General features: G+C 44.0%; 1 protein-coding gene across 1 annotated transcript; it reads right to left on the minus strand.

The window, feature by feature from the left end:
- Positions 1-659: 659 nt before the first annotated feature.
- SHOX (short stature homeobox) lies at positions 660-18,277 on the minus strand. The gene is made up of 5 exons (XM_019529408.1): positions 17,897-18,277; positions 14,563-14,771; positions 9,897-9,954; positions 9,728-9,816; positions 660-7,431 (listed from the first exon to the last, which is right to left on the minus strand). Exons 1-5 carry the CDS (start codon positions 18,168-18,170, stop codon positions 7,186-7,188), a joined length of 876 nt encoding a protein of 291 aa, XP_019384953.1. The 5' UTR covers positions 18,171-18,277; the 3' UTR covers positions 660-7,185.
- Between the last annotated feature and the right edge of the window lie 1,006 nt (positions 18,278-19,283).

The following is a 19,283-nucleotide window of genomic DNA, read 5'->3' on the forward strand; positions in this document are numbered from 1 at the left end:
TGAACTTAAGGTTTCTATTGGAAAGGCTTCATCCAGCAGGAGGGCTCCCATTGACTCCATTTGGCTTTGAACCAGGCTGTTAAGCATAATCATAGGTTGGAAGGGGATCTTAAGGGTCACCTAGCCCAAACTCCAAAAGCTGGCTTACCAGATGAAGTTATACAGTGTAGCGTGGCAAGAAGGTAACTCATTTCTCTTTCAATAGAAGGAAACTGAGTATACTGCTAGGGGTGGAGTTAAGTCATGAGAAAAAACAGCATCCAATATACTGATAGGAAAGGATTTGGAAAACTTCTTTAAATGTCCACCAAATAGGAGTCTGTTTCAAAGGCTTGCATTAATGTCAATGGCTGTGGAACATAGAATGGTGCCAGCCGACGATCATATGTGTATAGCCTTTTGTTCAAAAAGAGCTATGCTTAGGTTGAAGTTACAAAAATATCCAGAGAGATAAAAGTAACTATCTGTTGTTATCAATTTCTATATAAAACTACCACTGAAGTCCATGAAAATTTTATACAGAGTGATTTGGTATCAGATTGTGGTATGCTGCATTCATTCCTTGAACAACCTAAGAGTGGAAAACGGTAGATAAATAAATGAAAAGCTGTGTATATGTTTAATGAATAAAATGTCCCAATGCTAAATAAACCCTTTGGTGTTAATTATTCTGGGTATTCTTTAACACATAATTACAAATATTTATAAGTTTATTCATATCTCACTTTTACAAGATGTACATTCATATCATGTGATTCAACATAATACACTCTGGAACTGGAACTCAACATGTCTGGTGAATTCATGTAGGAGCATGCTGGCATAACCAAAACCTAAAAAATGTTGTTGCTTTTATTTTTTTTTCCACAATAACAAAGGGATAAAAACTTTAAGACCAGTTAGTTTTGGAGAGTTTTTCATTTTAGCAATCCCTGAAATGTCTGGAAACTCAGACACACTATGTATACATAACAAAAACAATGCAATGATACTGTAAATTATACTGGCTGCTCATAATTTTGCAAAAGCAACAGGTTTAAAAAATATAAAAATAAATGCAAAGCATTGTCAAATTTACACTCAACATAATTAAAATATAATACATTTAAAAATTTTCAAACAAAACAATAAATAAAACATCCACATACATCAATACAAAGAAACAGAGATATTTGCCTGTCATTGATACAGTTACATACCATAGGCCTAGATTCATGAAAGTATTGCCTTTCAATAAATATCTTCAGCTTCAAAATTTGATATTTTCTACATTCTTCGACTGGTTTTTGTTAAATATCACATTTCAGTATAATGTGTAGGAACTGCATCAAGTTTCAATATTTCTTGTAAATCAGCAGATTTCTAGGCTAACTTCTAATAAATTAGGCACCAACTGATAACGTAAAACTTATCAAACAGACATGCAAAATTTAAGGGGCATTACATGTTGTACTCCACTTGAAGAATGCCTCAAACAAAATCCCATGGCTCTTGTTGACCTTGCTAGGAAAAGGCCATATGGTGAAAACTAACTAGGATAACATTTGACCACTAGGATGTGTCCATGTGACCTGGGTCACAGCTTTGAAAGGAGGAGTAATTCAGAAGGAGATACAATTTTATTGATGGGGTAAGTCACAAAAGAGAATGTTCTATTCTTCTCTGTGTACACTCATATAACTCTCTTTAGCACTGACCAGGGGTACAAATGAGATGTATGTATGGAATGAAGGTATAGGATTTCTTTTTATTCTTTCCAAAGAATATCAAGCCCTTTCTGATTCCACCAGATCCTACTGCAGCCACTACACACATTAAGGTCACCGAATCAGAAGCCAGACCAATTCACCACATTACCACTGTCTTAACTGCAGCTGGAAGTCTGTGCACAATGTGGGAAAAATTCAATATAAACTACTTGCCAGGCAGCTTAAAGATATGGAAGGGGTACCTTCACAACCTGCTTTAACCATCAACAAGGCAAAGCTATAGCCATTTTGGTGGTGTGCACTTTACAGGGTTGAATGCCGTTACTGATTACAAGATATCGTTATAAAATAACTATGTTTATTAAGAAATGCAATTATCTTATTTTTTTTTCAGTTTTGTAAAATGCCCTTAAATTGAAGAGAGAAAAAATAAGGCTTGCCATCTCCATAGTAATGTTGTCTGAATATGCTATAACTATACTATTTCTTATATAGAAATAAAACAATTATTTTGCCTAGCTTAATTGAAAGGGTAGGGAGCATTATATATATATTTACCAAAACACCCTGTATACCTTAAATATTGTCTCTTTTGGCCTGTGGACTTCCATAGGAATGTCTCTCTAACATTTGAATCAATGGCCCCAATGTGTCAACACTATGTCAATTCAAAATCATATTGCTAGAGCATTTTATTACTATTTCATGGGAAAAATGTATGAATATAAGAGCAGGGCTAGCATGCAGAGGTATGGCATCAGTTGATTTGGTCTGTGAGAAAGTGATAGTAGTTGAGTGGTCAGAAATCAGGGTTTTTCTAGTGAACTTAGGTGCTAAAAATTCCTCGCTTCTCATCTTAGTGGTGACACAAGCTGGAGACCTGGGCTGAAATCCTGGCCTTGCTGGAGTCAATAATAAAACTCCTGTCTTAAAGGGATAGGCAGTAACTGTACAGTCTTAGCAAAATAACTTAGAGCTATGGCCTGCCACCCATGACCATGCTGATTCCCTCTGGGACTACTCGTGAATTAAGATACTAGACTTTTGGATGAGGGGCCTTTATTGTTGCATGTTTGTATAGTGCTTAGCACAATAAAATGCCACCCTAGGTTATGGCTTGTGGGCACTGCCACAATACAAACAACAATAAAAATGTTTTACATGATTATAGGTGGTGGAATCTGGCCTTTCATTTCTATGCTTCAATTTATACAAAATGGGGATAATTATTCATGCCTACTTTGTGAGGGGTAAATATTAATTAATAAAAGTTTATGCGGTGCTTTGCAAAAAGAACATAGGTGCTGATTATTATTATATTAAACCAATATATCACTACTTCTAAAACTCTACTAAGCAAAAAAGTTACAATGCCATTGTTTTTTCAGACTTTCTCCCAGATCAATAAAAAATGGATTGTGGAATCAGATTGTTATTCTGTTATAAATCAATACAAGCACTTAAACATATTTTGACAGTTCCAAAAATCCATAATCAGAAGTTCCTCTTTTGACCCTTTTTACAGCTGTAGATACTTGTTTCTAGGAGGGAAAAATATTCATTTTGCATTAGCTCAAGTTATTTCTCATAATTTCAAAAAGCATGCGAACTTTTGAGGAAGACTCTTCAGGAAGCCAGTTCTCAATAAGAAAAGAATGCTCTGAAAGAAGTCCACCCAATGCATATTTTTCTAAGGGTCTCTGAAATTCTCTTCTCTCTCCAAATGGGAGATTATGCAAAGATTAATGTGGATGATGATACATAATAAATATCACACTGTCTGCTAAACTAATCCAATAAAGACAATCTTTTAAATGTAGTAAAAAGCTTTGATTCTTAACAGTCTTATTGTCAACCTCTTACCTGTTGAAGAAGATACTGAAAGGAATGGAAGAACAGGACCCAGCTTCTAAGATAGAAAAGGGACTAAGATCCAGCACCTCAATTTGTGTAAATAAGTGCAGTTACACTGATTTACAACCAGTGAGGAAGCAGCCCTTGTCAATGCCAACTAAAAACTCATTTGTTTCTGCCCAGTGAGGCCCAGAAGAAAAGGAGGGCCATTATGCATGCCCTATTCCAAACTGCACCCAGCAAGTCTTGTGGATAAGGGTGTCACTGCAACTATTCTACTCTTGAATTAGAAAAAAAAATCAGAACCAAGTTTGGCAGCCACCCCTGATGACCGCAGTTCTTCATTTCCTTGACAGGATTACATCTGGCATGAGTGCCAGGATGGATGTAATGCAAAAGCAGCCCCACAGTGTCTCTGTAGATGCACTGAAACACACTTCCTTTTCCCCAAATTGGTTTCTGGTTCCTATTTCAAGGCCAGCCAGACTAATAACTGATGCCACCCTCTTTCCTTTTCCAGTCTTAGTAGCTGAAAGAAACTGATAGAAATTTTAATTTCAGAAAGCTGAGTACTTACAGACACTATTTTGTGTTAGGGTGTCTGGAGTTTGCCTTCATATATTTTTGATATAAAAAGGTAGCAAAATCGCTTTTGCTGTAGTAAATTGGAAAAGGAGAAAGCTGACCAAGGATTCCTACACTATAACAGCTATGGTGGACTTATTAGGCAACAGTTACCAAAATATAAAAGAAATGGTTTATAAATTATGCTGCACTTGAAGAAGTTCAGTTATACCAGATTTATGCCAGATTGCCTCACTCCTGAATTATTGGGAGATATTAAAGCTCAGTTCCGCAGCATCTACTGAACTTAGGTTTCATAAAAGTTTATGCAACTGAAAAGCAAAATTCACTTTTCTGTAGAAGTCCAGCAGAAGGCTTATGGATCACATAAATTCCAGTTAAAACCTCATAATAAGAGTTCATGTGGGATGTAACTAATGCATAATTTTGCACTGGCTTTCTGCAGAGCAGTGATTTTTAACCTAAGTGAATAAAGGCTGCGCAGCTGCACCTTTTGCTTCCAACAGTATGCATCACATCACCCAGGAGGATTGTGGTACCTGGTATAACTGCTCACTTATTATAGACTGTTGCTTCCTTATAGTGAAATTGAAAGATTTAGTCCTACCTGTATATTAAAAGTGCTGGAGTTTTTTAGGGAAAAAATATTTCTTATTTTAGTTGTAAAATGTTATATAGATGCTATTATAAATAACGTTTATAAGCCTCAATTTTACTCTAGATAAAATTGTACAAGTCAAAATTGTTAATTGCCTGGGTTTTTCCCCCGTGTAAAATGATTAATGTCATGTTATCCTTATGGCCATGGCTTAAAGAGGTACTGGACTCTCACAAGGAGGTAGGAACGGCAGGTAAAATTTATCAACTCTAACATGCTCAAAATATAACCACTTTTCACATAATAAATAGGTGGGAAATGGCAGTACTTTGACATTTCAGAAATTTGTCAGAAAATATCAAAATTTGAAAATAAACCTGCAAGTGTTTAAAACGGAAAAGACAATGCAAAAAAAATTGCCCAACGGTAATATTTTGATTTGATAAATACCAGCAAAAGCCAAAACTAGTAACAGATTGCAAGATGAGAAAGAAAAAAAATAGGCTTAATGACAGTACTATTGAGAGGATAAGCTTCCATCAATGCAGGCCTTGATAACAAAGGCAATCAAATAGCTATCTTGTTAGAAGTAGACAAGACCAGTATGTCATCCCATAGAAAACAAATCTACATCATAATAAACTGATTAGAAGAGAGTTACATAAAACTTAGAGCTCTGGGTTTTGTTTTGGTTGTTTTTTTTACAAACCCAGACACTTTGGTAATTTCAAGGACTTTCCCCCAGTTTATGCTAGCTATGCTGCTTAGACAAGTTTATATTTGGTGTTTATATAACTGGCAAAACCATAAAATATCCAATACTGAACTTGTCCACCTCTACAAAACATTTACTTTGTTTTTGTGGGTTCAGTTTTTTTTGTTTTTCTTTTTCTTTTTTACTTAAAATGATTGCAAAAAATGTCATACAGGCTTTTCAGCTTACTTCCCAGAAATATGGCACGTTAACTTGACTAGAAATCATGGCATCTATCTTTTTCCATATGTGATACATATTACTTTATCCATTCCTACAAGACTCGGACTGTCATTTTGGCAATAAACTGCACTGCACCAGTCTGAGCATAAAGGATTTAAGTTGTAGTTCTTGCAGAATTGGTTATTAACAGAATAAGTACGGCTATTTTTAATCTATAATATTTACAGTATTGCACTTTACTGCACTTAATTGCATTTCACTAAAATTAATGCTGCATCAGTATTATGCCTTAAAATCATATGTCCATCTTTGTTGTGTAAGTCATTCCTTCTACATCCTGTAAAACAGCAAGATTTCAATTCAAAGATCCAGACATTTGGAAAAGAAAATTTAAAAGTCGACCTGTTCCTATGGCACAATGCATCTCAGTTCAGGTGATTCTGGGTAAAACAGGTGCATTCGTATTGTTCCCATCTTTCAAGTCACCATTAATGGTTGGTAAATTCTGGTCTCTCTCTGTCTCTCTCTCTCTCTTTCTCTCTTTTTTTTTTCTTTCAAAGGACATAGCCATTTGAGACGCACATTTTTTGTTATTGCTGCTTTTTTTTTTTTAGAAAAAAAAAACTGCCTTGCCTCAGATCTGAAATTCCACATTTAAATTCAAACCAGTTCTGCAGCAGCAGCTCCTCAGTGATGGAAGATATTCATGGCAGTGAAATAATACTGTTGGCAACAAAGAAATGTCATCTTTAATGGAGACCAGCCCCAAGGATTTTTTTATTAGTATTATTTTTGTTGTTTTGTTTAGTTTGGTTTTAATATATTTTATGATCTTCAAACAATGTGTTTAGATAGACGCATACACAAAGTAGCAAAGCTGACAGCAGCAGATGATGTTACGCTGAAAGGATCGCTTTTGCCAGGTTCAAAATCCAAATGTCCCAATGTTCACAGATTAGCATAATTTAGAGATTTTTTTTTTCCCCCACTTACTTTATCCTGGGGGTAGGGGGAGTCTTTGATTTCCCTCTCTCTGTGTGTGTGTGTGTGCTTGTGTGTTTAATCTGATGACTTTTAACTAGGTTTTCTGGATGATTTCACCCTGGCATTTCATCTGGTCGAACAGTTTTAGCTGTCAGAGCACTGCAAAATAAAAGTCACTTAAAAACAAAAACAAAAAAGATGGGCAGCCCAGTCTTCAGATCAATTGGAGGTGAAGTCTTTGGGTGGGGAGGGAGAAAAAAAAAGTAATCATCAAGAAGGGGCTGTAGAGATGGTCTCTCAAAGGACTTGCAGAGCCTTTTAAAGAAGAAGAAGAAGAAGAAAAAAAAAGTAGCGATCGTTGTTTGTCCCGGGGCCTGGAGACTCAAGCTTAGGTGGTGCTGAGAGAAAGAGGAAACGGAGAGAGGAGAGAGTTACAAGTCCATCCTGGGTCTCACACACACAGAGCAAAAAAAACAAAAAAAAGGAGGAGGAAGGGTGTGGGGGGGCGCTGAGCGGTGTCAGAGCCCCAAAGCCTCGGCATGTTTCCTGGCCTTGAGTCGCAGGTCGGCGATGCTGGAGTTTTTGCTGTTGCTCTTGGCAGCAGCGGCCACCACAGCAGCCGCGGAGGCGGATTCCGCCAGGGAGGCGATGGGCAGTCCGAAGGGCGGCGGCGGGAACATCAGGTAGGGCGCGTGGGCCGCCAGGTGCGGGTGCAGGTGGGGGTGCGCGTGGGCCACGCCTTCCAGCTGCAGCTGAGCCTGCACCTGCCAAAGCACACGGAGAGGGGCAGGCGTGAGGCGAGCTGGGCCAGCGCTCGGCGGCACCCCCTACCCGCCCACACCTCCCCACGCAGCATGTGGCTCCGGCTCGCTCTCTCTGGGCGGCTCCCCTTCTCTTCTCGCGTACCTGCGGCGGGGGCACGTGGTCCAAGGGGGGGGGGGAGAAGGGATCTTGCTTTTGAGCTCCCTCCAAGCCCCCTCGCTAAGTCCCGCACCGCAGCCTGGCTCCTGGCTGCACCTAACTCCCCAGCTGCAGGGGACTGGGCTGCTCGCAGACAGGTCCCGCCCGATGTCACTGTAGTTGCCTCTGCTGCCTACAGCCAGATTGAGCCTGATTGCAATGTAGGTGACTTGGCCACTTACAGAAAGATCCCGCCCGATGTGAGTGTAGTTGTCTCTGCTACCTACAGAGAGATCCAGCCTGATTTCAGTGTAGCTGGCTGCCTACAGACAGATCTAACCCGATCTCAGTGCAGTTGTCTCTCTGCAACCTACAGACAGACCGAGCCTAATTTCAGGGGGTTTTCAGCTTGTACATACTCTGCACCGGTGGCCGGGCTGGAGACCGCTGACCCCTGCCTTTCTCGTGGACAGCGTGATCAAGTAGAAGATGAGGTGTGTTGATGAGAAAAGAAAGCATTGCCTCACCCACCCCTTTTAATTGGAGGGGAGCCCTGGCTCGTTTTCATGTCCAAAAGGGAAGATAAAGCAACTGGTCGAGCACAGTTTGTTTTCCCCATCTGGGGAGGCTATTGCGTTTTCCAGGTAGGGATCGGAGTTGTGAATCTGAAAGAGGAACTTGTTCCTGGAAGCGCCAGTTTAACTCCTTGCACCCAGCAAAGGCAGGAAAGGATGATCGGGGGGGGAGGGGGAGACCAGCAAGGCATTCCTATGGTTTAAGCAAGCCCCGCAGAGGCACGAGAACCGGCCCATGAGTTGACCTTAAACCTCTCCCTTGCACTTCCACAGTGAAATAGAGACATGTTTAATGTTTCTAATATTTAAAAAAAATAAAATAAAGTTGAGCATCGCACGGGCGCCAGCAAGTGTTAAATAGCTTTTTTTTTTTTTCCCAGGGATGTTTATTTATACCTTTCTAAAAACTCTTTAACCTTGTGCAAGGGACCAGTAGCCAATGTTTGCTTTGGAGCTTTCTAGTCCTACACAAACACATTGGACTGACAGATTTTAGCCCAGGGTGGAGGGGCTTTCCCACCCCTTCTCTCCCCAAATATGTGTGTGTGTTTGTTTTGTGTTTAAATCGTCACAATTCATCTGTCCATTCCACTAGTTAGGAGTTTTAAAAAATCCAAAAACCTAACCCGATTCCTCCATCAATGAAGTAGAGCCGCCCAGAAGAAAGAAAAGAAGTTACCAAGTGTAAGTGGAGTGGGCCTGAATTTCTTCCCCGTTGCCCCAGCTGTACACCAACGTAACTCCACTGACTTCAGTGCGGTTACTCCTGATTCACACCCTTGTAAGAGGGAGAGGAATCAGGCCCGTGTCTGTACCAGAAACTACGGGAATTGGGTTGTTGGGGGGGGGGGGGGTTCCTCTGCATTAGCTTCCAAGATGACTGTGCTGGGTGAAGACCCCGTGCCCTGTGCAAGGAGGTCACCATGCCACCAAGCATCTAGACTCTGCCCAGGCGAAAGAGATAAGCAAGCAAAAAAGGCGGTGCAGATGTTTCCCCCTCACTCCAAGAGAGAGGGCGGTGAGGCTGGCAGGGGCAGTGCCCACACCCCCAGCGCTGAGCTCTCCTGGAGGGGCAGGGAAAGCCCCCAAGCCTTCCCTTCCCCAGGCTTCCCTAACGTAAGCCTTGGCCAGGGGCTGGGGCACACGTAAGTCATGCTGGTGGTGTCCCGAGCCTCCCAGCATCTCCTCTGCACCCAGCTGCCTTCCCCGGGCTTGGAGAGCCCAAGTCTGAGCCCCGGGGCTGCCTCCCAGCGCCTTGGGCAGCTCTTGCTGGCTCAGAGCTGGGTCCTGCAGGACCGGCTCAGCCTGGGGCAGAGGTGGCTCCACGTGGAAGAGCCAAAGAGAGGGGAAAGGAGAGGGGGGCAAGCCAGGCAAGCCCCAGCCTCCTCCCCCACCCCAACCAGTGCCTGAGCCAGCGGGGGGGGAGGGGTCACTTAGAAACAGGAGACTTGGGAAGTTTTACAGTGTATTTGCATAGGTGCCATGCCAGCTTCTCCCTGGAGCAGCATCCCGCTGGAGGGGACAGCACAGCTGGATCAAGGCGGGGGGCGGGGGGACACGGCTAGGGAGCAAAGGTGCTGCCTACCTGTTGGAAAGGCATCCTCAGGGCGCCCATGTTCACGTAGGGGGCCACTCTGCAGGCATCTAAGTGGCTCGCCGTGCCCAGGATCACACCTGCGGGGACACACGAAGGGCAGGGTCAGCGCGCCGGGCTCTCCCCGCCGCCTCCCGCACCCGCCTCCTCCCGCACCCACCTTTGTGCATCTGGTTCTCCTGCTTCCGGCACTTCGCCCTCCTGTTCTGGAACCAGACCTGCCGGCAAGCGAGCAAGAGTCAGGGCACATGCAGTGGCAGTGGTCGTAGTAGCAAGAATAATAATAGCAAGAAGAATGATGGTGGTGATCACAACAATAGTGATGGTAAAGGCAATGGGAATAATAATGGCAAGAATGAAAATGATGGCAATAATAATGGCAGTAATAACGACAGTGATAATAGTAAAGGCAATAATAATGAAAAGCGTGGCAATAATAATGGCAATGATGGCAATGGCAATAATAATGACAGTGATAGTAATAATGGCAACGATGGCAATGGCAATAACGACAGGCAATGGCACTAATAATGGCGATGATGGCAATGGCAACAATAATGACAGTGATAATAATAATGGCAATGGTAACGGCAACACTGGCAATGGCAATCATAATGGCAATGATGGCGATGGCAATAAAGACAGTGAGGGCAATGGCAATTATAATGACACGGATGGCAAAGGCAATAATAATGACAATGGTGATAATAATAATGACAATGCTAAATGGCAACGCTGACTATGGCAATAATAATGGTAATGATGGCGATGGCAATAATGACAGTGAGGGCAATAACAGTTATAATGGTAATGTTGGCAATGGCAATAATAATAGCAATGGCAACACCACTAGTACTATAGTAGTAATAATAATAGTGATGATATGAAAGGAAGGCACACAAACCCGAGTAGCGATCCCAGGCCACCTGACTTTTGTGGAGTGCATGTAATACACACACACACACACACACACACACACACACACACACGGGGCAGAGGCAAGTGGCAGCACTGAGCACTGGGTAGGGCTCGGGTGACTGTGACTGTCAGTTCCCTAGGATGGCTTAGCCCAGAGGCTTGACACCAAACCAGCGGAAGGGGAATCTCGGCTGAGACCCTCGGACTGGCCCTCGGAGCCCTCTGCCTGCCTGCAAATGCCCTTCTTTCCCAGCCCTGCGAGGCGCCCCCGAGTCCCCGAGCCTGGCACTCGCGCGTGCCACCCCCCAGGGGGAGCGTCTGCCATGGCTGGGACAAGCCCTCAAGTGCTCTTCCTTGCAGCCTGCCCCTGCATGAAGGCGGCTATCGCTGCGTCCAACGGAGCCTCCGAGGTTTTGTCAAACTTCTGTGCTCAACTTCCAGCCCATAAAACCAGCTACCAGCTGGATTATCTGCTCCGGTCTCTCAAACTTCAGTTTTATGGGGCCTGAGAGGTTTCAAGGTCTCAGATAAAACAATCAATCCCAACTCGAGCAAATGGACTGAATCACTAGCCAGTACATTAATTGGGGGGGGGGGAGGAAATGCTCCTACTTTTTCTTTTCCGCACATCCTTACTTTCAGACAACAGCCAAACCTTTCCAAATTTGAACTTAAAGTATTATTTACACAGCCACGAGAAGGAACAAAAAAAAACCCCTGTCTGTAATCCAATAATCCTCATCTAATCCAGGTCATTATAATTTAAATGCCCAAATTCCAGTTGCCCCTCTATTTCTTCCCCTCCCCCCCCTTTTCCAGGACATTTCAAATATTTGAATTATTATTCCACCTCCTCCCTCCTCCCCTTCTAAAGTGGCTAGTTGAATACATCTGGTCAAATTAATTCATTATCAGAGGCTCCCGATAAAAATGTTTTGCCGGGGCTTTTTCTAGCTCAAAACCTAGCAGCTGCGGACAAACATTGACTTGCAAGGCTGATAAGATCTTGTAGCTAAGTAAACACTTGCAACCTTTGAAGTTCTTACACTTGCCAAGTGATCATACGGTTAATTAATACTAACTGCACTTCCTACATCAAATTTTCCCTTCAAGCTTTCTTCAATTGCCTTAATGATGGTCATTTACAACGGAGTAATTAGTGCAAAGAAAGGCTTCCAACGGCATTAATTACCCAAGGTACCTCAGTGATTTTCTTAAGTAGGAATTGGCCTTCTCTACTCCGGAGCACAATTCTTCCTGCTCAGGTTTGCCAGATGATGCCATGCATAATACCGAGCATTTTGCATCTCAGAAGCAGAGCAAGCCCTGAGCTGTGCAGCACTGTGGGCCTGGCTGAAACCTCTACCACGGATCCCTCAATAGCACGACCTTTCCCTGTGCTAATAAAACATCTGTCTTTCAAACCCGCACCAGCTTGTCTTCACCTAACTGTCACTACTTCCTTGAAATATATATAGAGAGATCAATCACATTTTTCATATCAAAAGTGCAGAATATTAAACATTGAAGACTCTTTCCCAAGCTATTACAATTTGCAGGGATTTTAAAACGAACACCTCAAATATAATGTTGCAGCGGGGGGTGGGGGGGATTTGTCTTTGTCATTTTTAAAGCAGCGTTTAAACAACTTCTTTGGCAAATCTCAACCTCTTTCAAACAGAAATTACATTTAAATCTGTAAAACGAAGTGCCCTTTCCCTTTAGCTATGAAAAAATAAGGTTATGAGGAATAAAAGTGATGAATTAGCCACTGCGTTAAGCGATAATAAATCAGGCTCGGTGTGATTCACGATCAATTCCAATTAGTCATGAATATGCTAAGTAAAGCACAGTACACTGTTTTAGACAGTTATTTCTTCATTAAGGATCACTCAGTGATTTCTTTCACAAATGCTCTAATCTGATTTCCTTTTGATTTCCATTAGAGACAGTGAATAATGACATTTAATTTAGCCCTGCACCATAAACCCAAAGATATTTGTTGTAATTGAATTACTGCCTGCTCCTCACTATGGTCTCATAACTTTCAATTATAACCCTGACAGCTGGGTGATATGAGTTTCCAGTACAACACTAAAAATAAAAGGTTAATAAGGAGTAGCTACCATAGGAGCTTCAATTTATTTACAGCAAATTTCCACACTAAATTGAAACTATATCCTTTAACAACAAGGGACAGGCACTGCAGAGAGGGATTAGAAAACCATTCTGAAAGTATTAAAATATCCTCCGCCCCCCCCCACTTCTTTCTTTCTGTCCTCCCCCTTCTTTAAATATCCGTAGACCTCTATAATTAATTACTTATTCCCCTCATTTTTATTATTTCTATTTCCTTTCTGTTCACGAATATCCCCACTCTTTTTGAGCAGCCCTTATTTTAAAACAATCAAAATTGTGTCGTGCATGCCATTCCCACCTGATTTTTTATTTAGTTAGTTACTCTGGGGTGATGTGTCACGATCTGAAAGCACTTGAAGGGCCAGTTTTCCTGAAACTATGAACATCCTGCTAAGGTGCTGCTACTCAGTAATAAACTACTTGAAAGAAAAGAGTGCAGAATTCAATTACAAGTAATTTATTTTTATAGAAACAGTACATCAAGGCCCTGGAAAGATATTACAGAGCCAGAGCAAGAAGACCTGGGAAGATGACATAAGAGTTGATGTCCCCTTCAGCAAAAGTTTAATCTTTTCATTAATGTATATGGTGCGGTTAGATCAATCTTCCGGGAGATGTAGGCCACGGGCCCTTCCACCCGCTGCTATATTCCCCTAGAAACATCCCTCTCTCAGGCATAAGGCCGACATGATCCCTTCCTCAGCCTGTTTTATACAGAAGAAAGACATCACGGCTGGGGAAAACTAGCTACCCTATTTATTTCGGAAAATGCCTGGAGGAGGCACTTATTTAACACTAGATAGCCACTTACTCAGACAGTTAAGTACTGAACAGATTTGGGAAGAGGAAGAGGGGAGCAGATTCTTCCTCTGTGCCTTTCAAACCCTAGAAGTTTATAATATTTAATAGGGAAAACAAAAAGACCTCCTATCTGGAAGTGTGAAAGCATTTCTCAACAAATAAAACACACACTTTCCCCTCAGAAAGAAGCTAATGTGATCAAAAGGGAAGGATTTTTTCCCCATCCCTTGGCCAAGAGCCATATAATAATTTAATAAGCGGCTTTCTTTAAAATTTCTTTTCCTTGTAGTCCTGATTATTACTCCACAGGTTGATCTTATTAATTTTTTTTAACGTGACATCTGTTTTTGGAATGGCCTCCCTGTTTATTCTTTCTCTCCCCTCCCCCCCGCCCTTGGCTGTCAGGGACAAAAGCTAAAATATGCTTAAAAATAGACACAACAAGAAGACGGTCTGGTGACCACAAAAATATGCCAATAAAACTTATTTCCAAGGTTTATGAAATCACTTGGTTGTTGTTTTTTTAAGCACAGGAGGGAAATTTACCAGATGGAGTGCCATGAATTCATATGCTTGCTATGCGAGTCAGATGGGGGCACCTTTCCCCCGGCTCTGGATAATCCAGGTCCCAAAGCACCCAGCCCGTCTAGCCTTAGCCAGGACAATTGTTTTCTGATGCTTTTTCATAACATCCCCATAAAAGGAGCGGAGGGGAAAGGAGAAGAGGAGGATTAGACGAGAGGTTATTTACTGATCCGATGCGTTTGCTAAAGTAATTCATGCCGTTATTAATTAGATAATTGCAAAAGCGTCCCCAGTAAATGCAGCAAATGGGGGATCTTAAGGGGAACACAATATAGTTAGCAAGACAAGTCCACTGAAACTGCCAGCCGTTTGCTATCGCACGTGTCCCTTCTGCTCTGAATGCCAGGACGGTTCCAGGAACAGCGCAATCGCCTCTCTCTTACCTGAACCCTAGCTTCAGAGAGTCCCAGCCTCTGGCTTAGCTCTTCCCTCATGAAGGCATCTGGATAGTGAGTCTCATCAAAAAGTCTTTCCAGTTCATTCAGCTGCTCTAGTGTGAAATTGGTTCTGCTTCTCCTTTGTTTGAGCTTGGTCTGTCCATCTTCATCTTCTGACTTCACGTCTTCCCTCTTTTCTTTGCACTCGTAGATTCCTGTTGGGAAGGGGGAGGGAGGACAAGAGAGCTTTACTTTCATACCTCACTAAAGTTTCTTTGCACCAGGGACAAGTTTCTCTTTTCTTCCCCAAGCAGGAGCAAAGTGCCACGAAACAGCATCCCTCCCCCCCTCCCCCCTTTATATCAGGCACAGAGAGGGTGCATCGGGGAAGGGATGGGGGGCTACTGCTGGGTGGAGAAGAATGCGATGCCCCATCCGATGGGTAACAAGACTGGCACGGAGTGGGGAGAAGGGGAGGACGAGGTCTCTCAGCTATCCTCTGAGAGTAACAATTTGGGGAAGCCGACTGGCAGAGAAAAATGCATCTCCAGGCCCACTGGCCGCTGAGCCTCAGCAAAGGCTGCAGCGTCCGGCCACCACGGTGTGGCTGCACTGCAGAAGGTGCTGAGAAGCACCACAAGGACCCTCTGGAAACATCAGGAGGATCTGAAACAACAAAGGCATCTTTGAGGAGAAGGGAGGGGGGAGATACAGTTTGGTGTGGGTCCCTTGATTACTTCCACTAGCCCAGACCTTTTTTTAAAAAGGAAAAAAAGAAAGCATAACCGGGCCAGCTAGCAAGCGGAGGGCTCGAAGGGGAGAGCCCACAAAATCATGATGCTCCCGAGGTCTGAAAGGGGCGTAGGAGGGTCCTGCCTTGCTGTTGTCTCTAAGTAAATAGTGGTATGCAAGGCATTGCCCACGGTAACTATGGAGAAGCGCAGACAACATATTTTTCGTTGCAAGAGAAACTTTCCCTTGCACAGGGACGTGGGCCCGAGACGCTTTGCCCCAAATGACACCTGGAGGAAGCTCCCAACCCCCAAGCAGCTGCAAGCCCGGCTGGGGCAGGCTGACAGCTCTCCCGCAGCTCGGGGACTCACTTGGCTCTGGCTCTAGACCTCAACCTCGATTTTTGCCCTCCTCTGGGCAAAGGAAGAGTCGGGAAGATGCCCCCGCCGGGGGAGCATTTCTCGTCTGACATCGACCTCTATGGGCATTTACCCCGGGAAAATGAGGGAGTGGGAGGGTGCAGAGCACTGTATTGTTTTATTCTTTCGGGGGGCGTTGTTTGGAGTGGTTTTTTTTATTCTCTTCCACCCCTTCGGTATGCCTGAAAAGGGGCCCAAACCCCTATCTGAAGGCAGGGAATAAAAGGAGAGAGCATCAGATGGTGATGCAGCCGGCTCCAGCGGCATCTCCTCCATGCAGCCTGACCACTGCAAGAGGCACTGGATCTGTGCGTGGCCCTTGCATCGGAGGAGTCCTGGGAAGTTCCCGTCTGTGCCTGCTCCTTTTGCTCTGCTGGACCGGGAGCACGGACCGCTGTTCAGAGCGAATCCGGATTGCTCTCCGCGCCCCTCCACCAAAGCGATGGCGACATCTCCCATTAAAAAACGGGGCTCGCTTAAAATCCTGCCGCGCGTGGGGTCTACAGCAGTGTCATCCTGGAAGGAGGCGAGGGCCAGGGAGCCCCTGGACCCAAACGCGAGTCAGTACTTCTTAAATTCAAAGTCTGGCCGTGCAAAGCAGTGTCACGCCTCCTCCTACCTCCACAGCGGGCTGATGCTCGACTGCTTGAAACTTTAACGCCCTTTGTCTAATTGGGAGGTGTGCGATTGTCAGGAAACCCCATTTAGTTCAGGCTAACAAAATTAATCCACGCAGGGGTTTAAAGCCCCTCTGCTCTTCGCGAGCTATTCCCCCCCGCCTCCCCTTTTCTCCGCTGAAGCCCGTCCACATGAAATATGAACTAGCATCTTTCGGCGGGATTTAAATAACATATTTAAATGAGTGAAATTAGACGGAGCCTTTGCATGAATTTAAGCTGTCAAGCGCCTCATCTCGTCCAACTCCTCCCTTCTACTCCTACCCCCACCCCTCTTCATAGATTAGATAAACATACATGGCAGGATTTCGATACACATAGCAACAACAACAAAAAAGGGTTGGGGGGGGAAGCTTTTGAAGAAAATCCAGGTTTCGTCTTTTTAAAAGACTTCCTCGGTGGATTAATCCTGCAGACTGCCTCTTCCATGCAGCATGGCTGGGCTGGAGAACTCCAAAATAAAAGCAGGCAGTTGCTAAGCGAAATTAAAAAAAAAAAAAAAAAAGGAAGGGGGATTTCTGCTGCTAAAAAAAAATATATAGATCTCATCTTTATCACAAGAAGAAGAGTAATTTCAGTAATAAAATAAGGGTCGGAGCTCTGTGTTCACATGCCTTTCACCCGGCGTTATATTAAACGGGATCAAACAGCAGAAAACAGCTGAAAGCCTGGCTGTGGCTCACAAACCTATTAACTGGTTTTTATTACCCCGGCCCTGCCATTAGCCCCTTCTGGCAGCTCCACCTGTCTGACTTGCCTGGAGACACTTTCTCAACTTTCTTCCCCCCCCCCCCCCCAATTCTTTTGTTTTATTTTTTATGATGATTTTTTCCCTGTGATTCTCTCCTCCTGCCGGTGTGTGCGCGAATTAAATTTTTTTTTTTAAATAAATACTAAGAATAAGCCTTGTGACACTGGCTGCTGGAGGTGGCACTAGCCCGGCCCAGGTGACGATGCAATGAGGCTCAGGAAAGGTGTCTGGTCCCCACGCCTGGCTCAGGCCCCTTGCCGAGTGCTTCCCCAGACAGGCTGCTTTCCTACAGATCTGGCGACCATGCACTGACTCGCTGATGGGGAGGGAGGAGGGAGGTGGGGGGCATTTAAAAATGTCCAAGGATAGCTCCTTAAGGTTCAGCTTTCTCCCAGAAAAGCAGCATCCCGGATGGCCCGGAACAGGGAGAGCAGGTCCTCGCATATATTCACGCTCCCAGGACACGAGATCGCCTGGATTTTCCTACCCACTGAACTTCTCCCCCGCACAGAGCTAAGGGAGCGCGGGGCTCCGGATGAAAACGGGGAAACTCCAGTTCCTACTTTGGGATTTTCAAGGGTAACCCCAAGCCATGCAGCTGCCTACACAGGGGGGCAGGAGATAGCCGGGGCCGGTGGCTGGTCGGGAAGGCAGGGGCTGGAGTTTCTCCCCGAAGTGGAAGGCGATGGGAAAAGCTTGCCGGGCCTCGGCGTGGGCAGGGGGGGAGAAGGGCTCCGGGCCGCCGGCTGCACCGTGCTTACCTTCCGCGGTCCTGCCCGTGCTGAACTCTTTCAGCTTGTCCTTGTCACTCTCCACATGCTCCTTGAAAAGATGCACCGGGCAATGGTTGCTGCTCTCAGTAATGTCCTGCAGGTTCGTGTCAGAGTTTCCCAGCTCCCTAGATCGAGCCAACCCACTCTCCAAAACTTCCCTGTACGTGATAGTCTCCTTCTTGTTGCTGCTGCCACTGCTGCTGCTGCTCTCTTTGCTCTTCTGGTCAAAAGATTTGGATACAAAAGCTGTAAGTTCTTCCATGGCTGCCCGGTGATCGTATCCACAGAGATCCACTTGTTTTCAGTAGGAGATCTGGCCGCCCTCTGCACGCTTTTTTTTGCACGTAGAAGATGGGCTGTATAGGGTTAGATCACTCCTGCTGTTATTTATGCCTTTCAATTTGAGATCACACTATTTATACATGGCTACCTCAGCCCAACCCCCAGCTCTCCCTGTCTCCAGCAATTACTGACTGCTCCATAGTCGCAGGCGGACTCCTAGCAGCTATCTCCCCCACCTCAGTCCAGCAATTGGCTTTCTTTTCATTTCATCACTGTTTGGCATCTTTGCACCTTGATTTAGGCAGGCAAAGAGCACACGCGAAAAAAGAGAGAAACAGTGAGAGAGGAATAAAAGGGAGGGAAAGAGGGGAAAAAACACAAAAACAGGTATCTGCAGTCTGTAAGTGGGCTGCAGAAATGAAAGTCAAGGAAGACTTTATTGATTGTAAGGACATCCTATGCTTGCCAACACTGTGAGTAAAAACGGACCTGGCTAATCAAATAGCTCTGTTCGTGCAATTAAATGTATCGATATCAAGAGGAAAAGGAAATGATTGTTCAATAAAAAGGTAATTAATAAAAGCTGGAGATGCGGATTTGTTGTAATTATTTATGATTCTACCTCATGCTTTGCTGTTTTCTGTTAATTAAACATTGTCAAAATATGCAAGTGAGCCAAAAAAATGCTGTTTTAACGTCTTGTCTATTCTGTAAGGGGAGGGCGGGGGGCGTTTATGACTGTTGAACAAGTTGCTAAAAACCTCTGAGGTCCTTATCAGTTTGTACCTATATGTATGGAGATCTCCAGATGCTTGTAAACATTGTAGGATCTGTTTTCTTGCTAATGCTATTATGCCGCCTGAAGATGTTGTCCGGGAAATGTAAGATCTAAAAATGTGTCGTTTTAATGCAAACCTGTCCTGGTGAGGGTTGTTGAGGGGGATCATTTGTTAACACGAGTGCTCCTGTTTGTACACATCAAATGGAGTATTAAATTGTCTGCCTTTTTAAACGACAAACAAATGCTGTCATATATAAGAGGGAACTGTCACTATTTTTTTCGCCTTATTCAATGTGGGCTGTTGCTATATAT

This window comes from Crocodylus porosus, unplaced genomic scaffold, assembly GCF_001723895.1.
Source record: "Crocodylus porosus isolate Cpor-Errol unplaced genomic scaffold, CroPor_comp1, whole genome shotgun sequence".
In the NCBI taxonomy this organism is placed as follows: Eukaryota; Metazoa; Chordata; order Crocodylia; family Crocodylidae; genus Crocodylus; species Crocodylus porosus.